This window comes from Arachis duranensis, chromosome 1 (assembly GCF_000817695.3).
Source record: "Arachis duranensis cultivar V14167 chromosome 1, aradu.V14167.gnm2.J7QH, whole genome shotgun sequence".
Classification (NCBI taxonomy): domain Eukaryota; kingdom Viridiplantae; phylum Streptophyta; class Magnoliopsida; order Fabales; family Fabaceae; genus Arachis; species Arachis duranensis.
In genome coordinates, this window is record NC_029772.3 from 37,869,018 (window position 1) to 37,884,647 (window position 15,630).

General features: G+C 38.2%; 1 protein-coding gene across 1 annotated transcript; it reads right to left on the bottom strand.

Moving 5' to 3' along the window:
• Positions 1-8,511: 8,511 nt before the first annotated feature.
• LOC107486389 (putative protein FAR1-RELATED SEQUENCE 10) lies at positions 8,512-9,246 on the bottom strand. Its single transcript, XM_016106927.1, has one exon. The coding sequence runs from the start codon at positions 9,244-9,246 to the stop codon at positions 8,512-8,514; it is 735 nt and encodes a 244-aa protein (XP_015962413.1).
• Positions 9,247-15,630: the final 6,384 nt, after the last annotated feature.

Below are 15,630 nucleotides of genomic sequence, written 5' to 3' on the forward strand. Positions count from 1 at the left end.
TAGTAAGCCTTTTCCATCATCTTCTCAGTAACAGACAAAGAATTCTGAACAGAGCCCCTCTAACTTAGCAAACATAGTCTCTGATCTGTCTAAGGCAACTTTAAGTTTCATGAGTGAAATAAGGTTTTCCATTAGAAATTTGGAGGCACAAGTGGGCCAATTGAGTAAGAAAGTTACTGAAACTCCTCCTAGTACTCTCCCAAGTAATACTGAAGAGAATCCAAAAAGAGAGTGTAAGGCCATAGACATAATCAATATGGCCGAACCTAGGGAGGAAGGAGAGGACGTGAATCCCAATGAGGAAGACCTCATGGGATGTCTCTCAAGCAAGAAGGAGCTCCCTATTGAGGACCCAAAGGGATCTGAAGGTCATATAGAGACTATAGAGATCCCATTAAACCTTCTTCTACCATTCATGAGCTCTGAAGACTATTCTTCCTCTGAAGAGGATGAAGATGTAACTGGAGAGCAAGTTGTTCAATATCTAGGAGCCATCATGAAGCTGAATGCTAAATTGTTTGGTAATGAGACTTGGGAAGGTGAACCTCCCTTGCTCATTAGTGAACTAGATACATGGGTTCAGCAAACTTTACCTCAAAAGAGACAAGATCCTGGCAAATTTTTAATACCCTGTACCATAGGCACCATGACCTTTGAGAAGGCTCTGTGTGACCTAGGGTCAAGCATAAATCTTATGCCACTCTTTGTAATGGAGAAGTTGGGGATCATTGAGGTACAGCCTGCCATATTCTCATTACAAATGGCAGATAAGTCAGTAAGACAGGCTTATGGATTGGTAGAGGACGTGTTAGTGAAGGTTGAAGGCCTTTACATCCCTGCTGATTTTATAATCTTAGACACTTGGAAGGAGGATGATGAATGCATCATCCTTGGAAGACCTTTCCTAGCCACAGCAGGAGCTGTGATAGATGTTAATAGAGGAGAATTAGTCCTTCAATTGAATGGGGACTACCTTGTGTTTAAGACCCAAGGGTATTCTTCTGTATACATGGAGAGGAAGCATGAAAAGCTTTTCTCAGTACAGAGTCAAACAAAGCCCCACAATCAAACTCTAAGTTTGGTGTTGAGAGGCCACAGCTAAACTCTAAGTTTGGTGTTGGGAGTCTACAACATTGACCTGATCACCTGTGAGGCTCCATGAGAGCCCACTGTCAAGCTATTGACATTAAAGAAGCGCTCATTGGGAGGCAACCCAATTTTTATTTATCTAATTTTATTTTTCTTTTATTGTTCTTTTATGTTTTTATTAGGTTCATGATCATGTGGAGTCACGAAATAAATACTAAAATTAAAAATAGAATCAAAAATAGCAGAAGAAAAAGCACACCCTGGAGAAAGGCCTTACTGGCGTCTAAATGCCAGTAAGGAGAATCTGGCTGGCGTTCAACGCCAGAACAGAGCATGAATCTGGCGTTGAACGCCAGAAACAAGCAGCATCTTGGCATTTAAATGCCAGGAGTACACCCTGAGGAGAGCTGGCGCTGAACACCAGAAACAAGCATGGAACTGGCGTTCAATGCCAGAAACATGCTGCAAATAGGCGTTGAACGCCCAAAACAAGCATGGACCTGGCGTTTAACGCCAGAAACAAGCATCAATCTGGCGTTAAACGCCAGGATTGCATGCAGAGGGCGTTTTACATGCCTCATTGGTGCAGGGATGTTACATCTTTGACAACTCAGGATCAGTGGACCCCACAGAATCATCTCAAGATCTGTGGACCCGATAGGATCCCTACCTACCTCAGCTCACCTTTCTCCCTCTCCTCCATATCTTCTTCTTCTTCTTCTATTCTTTCTTCTTTTGCTCGAGGGCGAGCAACATTCTAAGTTTAGTGTGGTAAAAGCATAGCTTTTTGTTTTTCCATAACCATTTATGGAACCTAAGGCCGGAGAAACCTCTAGAAAAAGAAAAGGGAAGACAAAAGCTTCCACCTCTGAGTCATAGGAGATGGAGAGATTCATCTCAAGGGTCCATAGCATAGCGGTAGAGCATTTGATTGCACATCAAGAGAGCCCACTCATGGACCTCAACAAGAGCAGGAGGAATTCCCTCATCAAGAAATCCCTGAGATACCTCAAGGGATACATTTTCCTCCACACAACTATTGGGAGCAACTAAGATTAGGAGCACCAAAATCACTAGAGATGTCTTAAGGCTATGAATAAATTCACCTTTCTTAAATGAAAAAATGTTTTTAATACAAAAGAACAAGAAGTACATGAGTTTCGAATTTATCCTTGAAATTAGTTTAATTATATTGATGTGGTGACAATACTTTTTGTTTTCAGAATGAATGCTTGAACAGTGCATATTTTTGATGTTGTTGTTTATGAATGTTAAAATTGTTGGCACTTGAAAGAATGATGAACAAAGAGAAATGTTATTGATAATCTGAAAAATCATAAATTTGATTCTTGAAGCAAGAAAAAGCAGTGAATAGCAAAAGCTTGCGAAAAAAATATAGAAAAAAAAGAAAAAGCAAGCAGAAAAAGCAAATAGCCCTTAAAACCAAAATGCAAGGGTAAAAAGGATCCAAGGCTTTGAGCATCAATGGATAGGAGGGCCCAAGGAAATAAAATTCAGGCCTAAGCGGCTAAATCAAGCTGTCCCTAACCATGTGCTTGTGGCATGCAGGTCCAAGTGAAAAGCTTGAGATTGAGTGGTTAAAGTCGTGATCCAAAGAAAAAAGAGTGTGCTTAAGAGCTCTGGACACCTCTAACTGGGGACTTTAGCAAAGCTGAGTCACAATCTGAAAAGGTTCACCCAGTTATGTGTCTGTGGCATTTATGTATTTGGTGGTAATACTGGAAAACAAAGTGCTTAGGGCCACGGCCAAGACTCATAAAAGTAGATGTGTTCAAGATTCAACAAACTTAACTAGGAGAATCAATAACACTATCTGAAATTCTAAGTTCCTAGAGATGCCAATCATTCTAAACTTCAAAGGAAAAAGTGAGATGCCAAAACTGTTTAGAAACAAAAAGCTACAAGTCCCGCTCATCTAATTAGAACTAATATTCATTGATATTTTGGGATTTATAGTATATTCTCTTCTTTTTATCCTAATTGATTTTCAATTGCTTGGGGACAAGCAACAATTTAAGTTTGGTGTTGTGATGAGCGGATAATTTATATGCTTTTTGGCATTGTTTTTAGATAGTTTTTAGTAGGATCTAGCTACTTTTAGGGATGTTTTTATTAGTTTTTATGTAAAATTCACATTTCTAGACTTTAATATGAGTTTATATGTTTTTCTGTGATTTCGGGTATTTTCTGGCTGGAATTAAGGGACCTGAGCAAAACTCTGATAAAAGGCTAACAAAGGACTGTTGATGCTGTTTGAATCTGACCTCTCTGCACTCGAAATGGATTTTCTGGAGCTACAGAACTTCCAATGGCGCGCTCTCAACGGTTTTGGAAAGTAGACATCCAGAGCTTTCCAGCAATATATAATAGTTCATAACTTATTCGAGATTAGACGACGCAAACTGGTGCTCAACGCCAGTTCCATTTTGCATTCTGGAGTCAAACGCCAGAAACACGTCACGAACCAGAGTTGAACGCCAAAAACATGTTACAACGTGGCGTTCAACTCCAAGAGAAGCCTCTGCACGTGTAAAGCTCAAGCTCAGCCCAACCATACACCAAGTGGGCCCCGGAAGTGGATTTCTGCATCAATTACTTACTTCTATAAACCCTAGTAGCTAGTCTAGTATAAATAGGACATTTTACTATTATATTAGACATCTTTTGACCATTCGGCCTTTTGACCACATATCTGGTCATTTTCCCTATTTTCGAATTCATATGTCTTTTGAACGGCCATGCCTGGACCTTGATCACTTTTGTATTTTTAACAGTAGAGTTTCTACACACCATAGATTAAGGGTGTGGAACTCTGCTGTACCTCGAGTTTTAATGCAATTACTACTATTTTCTATTCAATTCAGCTTATTCTTATTCTAAGATATTCGTTGCACTTCAACATGATGAATGTGATGATCCGTGACACGCATCATCATTCTCACCTATGAACGCGTGACTGGCAACCACTTCCGTTCTACCTTAGACCGAACACATATCTCTTGGATTCCTTAATCAGAATCTTCGTGGTATTAGCTAAAATTGATGGCGGCATTCATGAGAATCTGGAAAGTCTAAACCTTATCTGTGGTATTCCGAGTAGGATTCAGGGATTGAATGACTGTGATGAGCTTCAAACTCGCAATTGTTGGGCGTGATGACAAACGCCAAAGAATTAATGGATTCTATTCCGACATGATTGAGAACTGACAGATGATTAGCCGTGCTGTGACAGAGCATTTGGACCATTTTCATTGAGAGGATGGGATGTAGCCATTGACAACAGTGATGCCCTACATACAGCTTGCCATGGAAAGGAGTAAGAAGGATTGGATGAAGCGAGTAGGAAAGCAGAGATTCAGAAGGAGCACAGCATCTTCATACGCCTATCTGAAATTCCCACCAATGATCTACATAAGTATCTTTATCTTTTTTTATGTTTTATTTATTATTATTTTTGAAAACCAACATAATCATTTAAATCCGCCTAACTGAGATTTACACGTTGACCATAGCTTGCTTCATACCAACAATCTCCGTGGGATCGACCCTTACTCACGTAAGGTTTGTTACTTGGATGACCCAGTGCACTTGCTGGTTAGTTATGCAATTTTGTGAAGAAAGTGCTGAGTTAGTAGATGCGCATACCAAGTTGAATGCCATTATTAGAGATCACAATTTCGTGAACTAAAAGGCAAGGAAGAGACATAGAGGAGTTCAAGAACTCCATTGGTTCTTCAAGAGGAAGAACTAGTCGCCATCACTAAGGTGGACTCGTTCTTTAATTTTCTTGTTCTTATTTTTCTATTTTTCGGTTTTTATGCTTTATGTTTTTACTATCTTTGTGTCTTTATTACATGATCATTAGTATTTAGTGTCTATGTCTTAAAGCTATGAATGTTCCATGAATCTTTCACCTTTCTTAAATGAAAAATGTTTTCTGAAAAAGAAAAAGAAGTACATGAATTTCGAAATTTATCTTAAAATTTGTTTAATTATTTTGATGTGGTGGCAATGCTTTTTGTTTTCTGAATGAATGCTTGAACAGTGCATATTTTTTATAGTGAAGTTTATGAATGTTAAAATTGTTGGCTCTTGAAAGAATAATGAAAAAAGAGAAATATTATTGATAATCTGAAAAATCATAAAATTGATTCTTGAAGCAAGAAAAAGCAATGAAAAACACAAAGCTTGCGAAAAAAATGGCGAAAAAATAAAGAAAAAGAAAGAAAAAGAAAAAGTAAGCAGAAAAAGCCAATAGCTTTTTAAACCAAAAGGCAAGGGCAAAAAGCCAATAACCCTTTAAACTAAAAGGCAAGGGTAAAAAGGATCCAAGGCTTTGAGCATTAATGGATAGGAGGGCCCAAAGGAATAAAATCCTGGCCTAAGCGGCTAATTCAAGCTGTCCCTAACCATGTGCTTGTGTCATGAAGGTCCAAGTGAAAAGCTTGAGACTGAGTGGTTAAAGTCGTGATCCAAAGCAAAAAGAGTGTGCTTAAGAACTATGGGCACCTCTAACTGGGGACTCTAGCAAAGCTGAGTCACAATCTGAAAAGGTTCACCCAGTTATGTGTCTGTGGCATTTATGTATCTAGTGGTAATACTGGAAAACAAGATGCTTAGGGTCACGGCCAAGACTCATAAGTAGATGTGTTCAAGAATCAACAAACTAAACTAGGAGATTCAATAACACTATCTGAATTCTGAGTTCCTATGGATGCCAATCATTCTAAACTTCAAAGGATAAAGTGAGATACCAAAACTATTCAGAAGCAAAAAGCTACTAGTCCCGCTCATCTAATTAGAACGAAGCTTCATTGATATTTTGAAATTTATTGTATATTCTCTTCTTTTTATCCTATTTTGTTTTTGGTTGCTTGGGGACAAGCAACAATTTAAGTTTGGTGTTGTAATGAGCGGATAATTTATACGTTTTTTGGCATTATTTTTGGGTAGTTTTTAGCATATTTTAGTGACTTTTTAGAATATTTTTATTAGTTCTTATGAAAAAATCACATTTCTGGACTTTACTATGAGTTTGTGTTTTTTTCTGTAATTTCAAGTATTTTCTGGATGAAATTGAGGGACCTGAGCAAAAGTTTGATTCAGAGGCTGAGAAAGAACTGCAGATGTTGTTGGATTCTGACCCTCCTACACTCGACATGGATATTTTGGAGCTACAGAAGTCCAATTGGAATATTCTTAATTGCGTTGGAAAGTAGACATCTTGGGCTTTCCAGAAATGTATAATAATCCATACTTTGTCCGAGATTTGATGGCCCAAACTAGCGTTAAAATGCCCACCAGAGACCCTTTTTCTGGCGTAGAACGCCAGAATTAGCACCAAAACTGGAGTTAAACGCCCAAACTGGCATCCAAGCTGGCGTTTAACTCCAAGAATGGCCTATGCACGTGAAATCTTTAAAGCTCAGCTTAAACACACACCAACTGGGCCCCGGAAGTGGGTTTCTGCACTATCTGCACTTAGTTACTTATTTTCTGTAAATCCTAGTAACTAGTTTAGTATAAATAGCACTTTTTACTATTGTATTTCATCTTTGGACCCCTTTTTGAGACTTTATGCTTGGCTGGCCTCACGGCCATGTCTAGGCTATTTTCTCTTATGTATTTTCCAACGGTGGAGTTTCTACACCTCATAGATTAAGGTGCGGAGCTCTGCTGTTCTTCATTAATTAATGCAAGTACTATTGTTTCTCTTTCAATTCACGCTTACTTCTTCTCCAAGATATAATCTCGTACTTAATTCAGTTAAGTCAGAATGAAGGGGATGACCCGTGATAATCACTCACTATCTCTGTTACTCGCTTAGCCAAGATCCGTGTGCCTGACAACCACAAGCGGTCTACATGATGTTCAACGTAGTCATTGGATGACAGCCGGAGTATAGTCTCTTGGGTCTCTAATCCATGGACCGAGTCCGTGAGGTTAGAACCTTCGTGGTATAGGCTAGAACCAATTGGCAACATTTCTGAGATCTGGAAAGTCTAAACCTTGTCTGTGGTATTCCGAGTAGGATCTGGGATGGGATGACTGTGACGAGCTTCAAACTCATGAATGTTGGGCGTAGTGACAGTGTGCAAAAGGATAGAGAGATCCTATTCCGAAATAAGTGAGAACTGACAGATGATTAGCCGTGCGGTAGCTGTGCCTGGTATTTTTCATTCGAGACGAGAAATCCGACAGTTGCTTAGCCATGCAGAAACCGTACTTGCACCATTTTCACTGAGAGGATCATACAGCTTGCCATAGAAGGGAGCACGCATGATTGGATGAATATAATAGGAAAGCAGAAGTTCAGAAGCAACAAAGCATCTCCAAACACTTATCTGAAATTCCCCCCAATGAATTACATAAGTATCTTTATTTTAATTTGCATTTTATTTATCTTTCAATTATTAAAACTCATAACCAATTGAATAAGCCTGACTAAGATTTACAGGATGACTATAGCTTGCTTCAAGCCGGCAATCTCTGTGGGATCGACCCTTACTCACGTAAGGTTTTATTACTTGGACGACCCAGTGCACTTGCTGGTTAGTTGTATCGGAGTTGTGAAAAGTGTGAATCACAATTCCGTGCACCAGTCTCCCATTCACAAATGCAAGGTCATCCTGGACCTTTTTCCACCTTGTATGGTTGACACATCGATTAAAGTGTTGAATGAACTCAACCAGATTGTATCTTGAATTGACATACTTTGCAATGATTAAGTTTAATCCCTCGCACCGAGAAGTAGTCCAAAAACTAGCAAAAAACTTCCCTCTTATATGTGCAGTTGCCCATGAATGTCTCTTTTTATACATATCTAGGACCCAATTATTGTTTTCGACACCGAATCCCTCAACCATTTCAAACCACTTCTGATGAAATACATCAATTTCATAGTCGCTTAGCATTCACTTTATAAACATGGAGGTAAACTGGGGCTTGCCAATGTTACTTGTTGCATTGCGAATCAGATGCCATGCACATAATCTATGATGTGCATTAGGAAAATCTTTCTTAATGGCGAACTTCATTGATAGATCACCATCCGTGATAACCGAAACAGGTGCTTTCCCATTCATTACCACCTTCAGTTGCTATAGCAACCAGATATATGTGTCTTTTTCCTCATCGCAAATTAAAGCAGCAGCAAAGATAATTGTTTGATTGTGATGATTGACACCAAAAAATAACACCAATGGACACATATATTTATTTCTCTTATAGGTAGCATCAAAAGCCAGCACATTACCAAATAATGAGTAATCTGCCCTACTGAGACCATCGCACCATAATAAATTGCCCATCAGCATCCATGTGATGATTAAAATAGAGAGAAAGGTTATTTGTTGCTTGATCTTCTAGATACTTCAAAGATGCATATGCATCATCGGGTAATTAGCGCCTCTGCTTTGCTATTTTATTGTACATGTCCCTTTGCGTGAAAGAGAGATACTCGTAGCCACCTGCCTGATATGCTAATGCCCGGTATATCTGCCCAACACTAATCCCACCCTTTTTCATGTTAAACATGTGGCCAATATCAACCTCGGACATGAATCTATGCCCACGAAGCAATCCAGTCAACTGAGGATCCAAAAGCGGATTATTGTGTTCATCAGAAAAATAAGAAATAAACCAACGACCACTAGGTGCATCTAGACGAATCTCCATCATTGCACTGCAGCCACACCTTGTCTCTGGAGTAGGTTTTCTCTTAAAGTTTCCAATGCCATAATTATTTTGCAGTCTAAATCCTTCACAATGACATACAAAATTCTTCAACTTAAATATGCCCGCATGACTCTTCCTAGTCCTGTTCTTTCGAGCACTAAAGCCTCTTGTCCTTACATATCTATCGTAGAACTCAAATGCAATGTCGACATCAGAAAAGTGAAAATGACATACATCTTTGTCCCTGATGTTCCAAAATTCAATCATCACAATGTCTTCGAGTGAGTCAATGTTATACCCTTCATCGAAGCCGTGATAATCGAACATTGGTTCCACATTTGTGTCATCCTCATCCATATAATCCACGTCAACTTCCTCATGTTTTTCTTCCTCTTGCTCATACTGATCATATGATGTATGCTCGCTATTAACCCCTTCATGAGAAAATTCCTGACCCATAATTTCCTAAACACCAATACACAATTCAAAATGAAACTTAAGTTTGTATATAAATTGCCAAACATGATAAGAACAAATAATTTTAAAATAGAGACCAAATAGTAACGATAGAAGTAGAACCGTTGAACTTGATATCGTCCGCACACCGAGTACCAGCCATCACAAATCACAATCCTTTAAAATTAAAATCAATCCAATAGTGTCAATCTTAGGAATCATGGAATTGGACACGAGTTTATTTATTGTATTAAGGGGGAAAATGAAGAAGCATGAATCCAAAATCTAATGGCGGAACTAGAAGAGTAAAAATAGAAACACAAAAACAATTGGCAATGCCGGCTATGCATGCGGTGGGTGCAAAGGACAAAAAATAATAAAGAGTATATATCCTCTATCTATCAATCTATCTATATTTTTGATCCCATGTCACAAATTCCACGCCGCTCGCGGCCACCGAAGAACACATTGTTCCCCTTTGAGAACCTCGCAAAGTTTGCTTACGCGCGCTTATTGGTCTTTAGGCATTTATCCTTATATGTATATAAATAGTATATTGAATATTTACTTCTATTCTTTTATGAGGTTGGTATGGACCCTTTAATATTGGACTTTTATGCATTTATTGCCAGTGGAAAGCCTTCACTAAGTGAAAAATAACAAACGAGAACTTAGCGTAAGCATCATAGTAAAATATATAATGGGGAAAGGAATGGGAAGTAGGTAGTAATCAAATGTAACAAAGTCATATACGGGAATTTGCAGTGTTCAACAAATTTAAAAACAGTTAATAATTCAACCTGAAATATATTAGCAAAGATAAAGAATATTAAACATAAAAATCACACAAAGTTAAGGTGAAAGCTAGCATCATACGGGATATGTTAATAAAGTTGCATAAAAATCTAATCACAGGCATTATCATAAAAAGAATGCTCTTTTTGTTTAGCACAAGCACATCAAGAATCTCTAGTTAAGATATGTATCAGATATATCAAGCAAATCGAAAATATTATAAAAAGTAGTTGAGTTCTTAATTATAATGAATACAATTTAATTTTAGATGTCTACACTGCATTGAAGGAAAGCTCTTTTCCGAGGCATTCAACCCACACTTTTATAATGCAGTTTTCATCTACTAACAACTTGAACTCAACTACTAACCACTTGAACAAATTATTCAAATACCAATTTATGATACAATATTCAGTAAGCAAATAACAAAACATTAAAAAATCAAATAATTTGAACAGCAGCCCATGGTTTTGATGGATAATAATGAAAACTTGGTGCTGAATTCCATATAATTGTCACTTTCTAAATGTATATCTTATCAAAATTCATGCTGGAGGATTGATTTTATACAATAAGCACCAAAAGAAATTAATGGCATAGATCCAATAAATTACTATGAAAAGCCAGATTACAAGCATACCACCCAAGGCGTCCTTATATGACCGCCTAGCACCTTTACGCAACTTCCAATTTCACAATTGGTGTATGAAATTGTAATCTCAATGGCGCCAACAACTTGGTATGCACAATTGTAATATCAACTCTTTTTCACAACTTTGCACAACTAACCTGCAAGTGCACTGGTTCATCTAAGTAATAAACCTTACGTGAGTAAGGGTAGATCCCACGGAGATTGTCGGCTTAAAGCAAGCTATGGTCACCTTGTAATCTCAGTCAGGCGGATTAAAATGGTTATGGAGTTTTGATAATTAAAATATAAATAAAACATAAAATAAAGATAGAGATACTTATGTAAATCATTTGTGGGAATTTCAGATAAGTGTATGGAGATGCGTTGTTCCTTCTGAATCTTTGCTTTCCTACTACCTTTATCCAATCCTTCATACTCATTTCCATGGCAAGCTATATGTAGGGGGATCACCGTTGTTAATAGCTATCGTCCATCCTCTAAGTGAAAATGGTCCAGCTACGGGTTACGTAAGGCTAATCATCTGTCGGTTCTCGATCGTGTAGGAATAGGATTTACTATCCTTTTGCGTCTGTCACCACGCACTACAGTCACGAGTTTGAAGCTCGTCACAGTCATCCCATCCCAGATCCTACTCGGAATACCACAGACAAGGTTTAGACTTTTCGGATCTCAAGAATGTTGCCAATCGATTCTAGCTTATACCACAAAGACTCTGATCGCAAGGAATTGAAGGCTCTGTTGTCAGGAGAGGCAATCAAACGCATGGACCAGGAATCCAAGAGATACACATTCAAGCTTGTTTTCATGTAAAACGGAAGTGGTTGTCAATCACGCGTTCATGAGTGAGAATGGTGATGAGTGTCACATAATCATCACATTTGTCATGTTCTTGTGTGCGAATGAATATCTTAGAATAAGAATAAGCATGTATTGAATAGAGAACAGTAGTACTTTGCATTAATACTCGAGGAACAACAGAGCTCCACACCTTAATCTATGGTGTGTAGAAACTCCACCGTTGAAAATACATAAGTGAAAATAAGGTAGGCATGGCCATGAGGCCAGCCCCCAATGTCTAAGGACTAACAATGATCAAAGATATTCCAAAAGGTCATCCAAAGATGTCTAATACAATAGTAAAAGGTTCTATTTATATCAGACTAGTTACTATGGTTACAAAAATAAGTAAATGATGTAGAAATCTACTTCCGGGCCCACTTGGTGTGTGCTTGGACTGAGCATTGAAGCTTTCACGTGTAGAGGTCTTCCTTGGAGTTAAACGCCGGTTTGTAACTTGTTTTTGGCATTTAACTCTGCTTTGCAACTTGTTTCTGGCGTTTAACGCCAGAATATGGCAGAAAGCTAGCGTTAAACGCCAGTTTACGTCATCTAAACTCGGGTAAAGTATGGACTATTATATATTGATGGAAATCCCTGGATGTCTACTTTCCAACGCAGTTGAGAGCGCACCATTTAAACTTCTGTAACTCCAAAAAATTCCATTTTGAGTGCAGGGAGGTCAGAATCCAACAACATCAGCCGTCCTTTGTCAGCCTCTGAATCAGATTTTTGCTCAGGTCCCTCAATTTCAGCCAGAAAATACCTGAAATCACAGAAAAATACAAAAACTCATAGTAAAGTCTAGAAATGTGAATTTTTCTTAAAAACTAATAAAAATATACTAAAAACTAATTAAATCACACTAAAAACTATGTAAAAACAATGCCAAAAAGCGTATAAATTATCCGCTCATCACAACACCAAATTTAAATTGTTGCTTGTCCCCAAGCAAATGAAAACAAAATAGGATAAAAAGAAGAGAATATACAATGAATCTCACAATATCAATGAAACTTAGTCCCAATTAGATGAGCGGGGCTAGTAGCTTTTTGCTTCTGAACAGTTTTGACATCTTACTTTATCCTTTGAAATTCAAAATGATTAGCATCTATAGGAACTTAGAATTTTAGATAGTGTTATTGATTCTCCTAGTTCAGTATGTTGATTCATGAACACAGCTACTTTATGAGTCTTGGCCGTGGCCCTATGATGAGCGGATAATTTATACGCTTTTTGGCATTGTTTTTAGGTAGTTTTTAGTATGATCTAGTTACTTTTAGGGATGTTTTCATTAGTTTTTATAATAAATTCACATTTTTGGACTTTACTATGATTTTTTATGTTTTTCTGTGATTTCAGGTATTTTCTGGCCGAAATTGAGGGACCTGAGCAAAACTCTGATAGGAGGCTGACAAAGGACTACTGATGCTGTTGGAATCTGACCTCCCTGCACTCGAAATAGATTTTCTAGAGCTACAGAACTCCAAATGGCGCGCTCGCAACGGCGTTGGAAAGTAGACATCCAGAGCTTTCCATCAATATATAATAGTTCATACTTTGTTCGAGATTAGACGATGTAAACTGGCGCTCAACACCAGTTCCATGCTGCATTCTGGAGTCAAACACCAGAAACACGTCACAAACCAGAGTTGAACGCCAAAAACACGTTACAACTTGGCGTTCAACTCCAAAAGAAGCCTCTGCATATGTAAAGCTCAAGATCAGCCCAAGCACACACCAAGTGGGCCCCAGAAGTGGATTTCTGCATCAATTACTTACTTCTGTAAACCCTAGTAGCTAGTCTAGTATAAATAGGACTTTTTACTATTGTATTCGGTGTCTTTGATTGTATTTTTTGATCTTCTGACCACGTTTGGGGGCTGGTCATTCAGCCATGCCTGAACCTCTATCACTTATTTATTTTTAACGGTGGAGTTTCTGCACACCATAGATTAAGGGTGTGGAGCTCTGCTGTACCTTGAATTTCAATGCAATTACTACTATTTTTTATTCAATTTGACTTATTCTTATTCTAAGATATTTGTTCCACTTCAACATGATGAATGTGATGATTCGTGACACTCATCATCATTCTCACTTATGAACGCGTGACTGACAACCACTTCCGTTCTATCTTAGACCGGGCGCATATCTCTTGGATTCCTCAATCAGAATCTTCGTGGTATAAGCTAGAATTGATGGCAGCATTCATGGGAATCAGGAAAGTCTAACCTTGTCTGTGGTATTCCGAGTAGGATTCCGGAATTGAATAACTGTGACGAGCTTCAAACTCGCGATTGCTGGGCGTGATGTCAAACGCAAAAGAATCAAGGGATTCTATTCCAACATGATCGAGAACCGACAAATGATTAGTCGTGCTGTGACAGAGCATTTGGACCATTTTCACTGAGAGGATGGGATGTAGCCATTGACAACGGTGATGCCCTACATACAGCTTGCCATGGAAAGGAATAAGAAGGATTGAAGGAAGACAGTAGGAAAGCAGAGATCCAACAGGGACAAGCATCTCCATACACTTATCTGAAATTCCCACCATTGGATTACATGAGTAACTTTATCTTTATTTTCTGTTTATTTATTATTATTATTATTAAAAAAACCAATAATCTCTTAATCCAGTTAAATCCGCCTGACTGGGATTTACAAGATGACCATAGCTTGCTTCATACCAACAATCTCTGTGGGATCGACCCTTACTCACGTAAGGTATTACTTGGATGACCCAGTACACTTGCTGGTTAGTTGTGCGAAGTTGTGAATTAAATTTTAGACACCATGATATTGAGCACCAAGTTTTTGGAGCCATTATCGGGGAATTAATTCCATACAACAATAAAGAGTACGTATCACAATTTCGTCCACCAAGTTTTTTGCACTGTTGCCGGGGATGTTAGGGACAGCTTGATTTAGCCGCTTAGGCCTGGATTTTATTTCCTTGGGCCCTCCTATCCATTAATGCTCAAAGTCTTGAATCCTTTTTACCCTTGCCTTTTGGTTTTAAGGGCTATTGGCTTTTTCTGCTTGCTTTTTCTTTTTCTTTCTTTTTCTTTTAATTTTCGCCACTTTTTTTTTCGCAAGCTTTCTTATTCACTGCGTTTTCTTGCTTCAAGAATCAATTTCATGATTTTTCAGATTATTAATAACATTTCTCTTTGTTCATCATTCTTTCAAGAGCCAACAATTTTAACATTCATAAACTTCACTATCAAAAATATGCACTGCTCAAGCATTCATTCAGAAAACAAAAAGTATTGCCACCACATCAAAATAATTAAACTAATTTCAAGATAAAATTTAAAATCCAAGTACTTCTTGTTCTTTTGTAATTAAGCACATTTTTCATTTAAGAGAGGTGAAGGATTCATGGAATTATTCATAGCTTTAAGACATAGACACTTGACACTAATGATCATGTAATAAAGATACAAAACATAGCCAAACATAAAGCTCAAAATTGAAAATAGAAAAATAAATAGACAAGGAGATTAAGGAATGAGTCCACCTTAGTGAGGGTGGCGTCTTCCTCTTGAAGAACCAATGGTGCTCTTGAGCTCCTCTATGTCTCTTTCTTGCCTTTGTTGCTCCTCCCTCATAGCTCTTTGATCTTCTCTAATCTCATGGAGAATGATGGAGTGATCTTATCCTTAGTTGCTCCCAATAGTTGTGTGGAGGAAAATGTATCCCTTGAGGCATCTCAGGAATTTCTTGACTTGTTGAGGTCCATGAGTGGGCTCTCTTGTTTGCTCCATCTTTTTCTTAGTGATGGGCTTGACCTCTTCAATGAGGATGTCTTCCTCTATGACAATTCCAGCTGAATTGCATAGGGATCACCTTTTTCTTGGCCATAACTTCCTAGAAGTGGTCTTGATGAACCTTTGAGATGAATCTTTCCATCTCCCATGACTCGGAGGTGAAAGCTTTTGCCTTCCCTTTCCACTTTCTAGAGGTTTCTCCAGCCTTAGGTGCCATAAATGGTTATGGAAAAACAAAAATAGGTGGTTTGGCCAAGAGGGGGGGAAAGGTGTTTGTGTTGTGTGAATAAGAAGAAGTAGTGAGGGGTTTATATAGGGGGTGAGAGG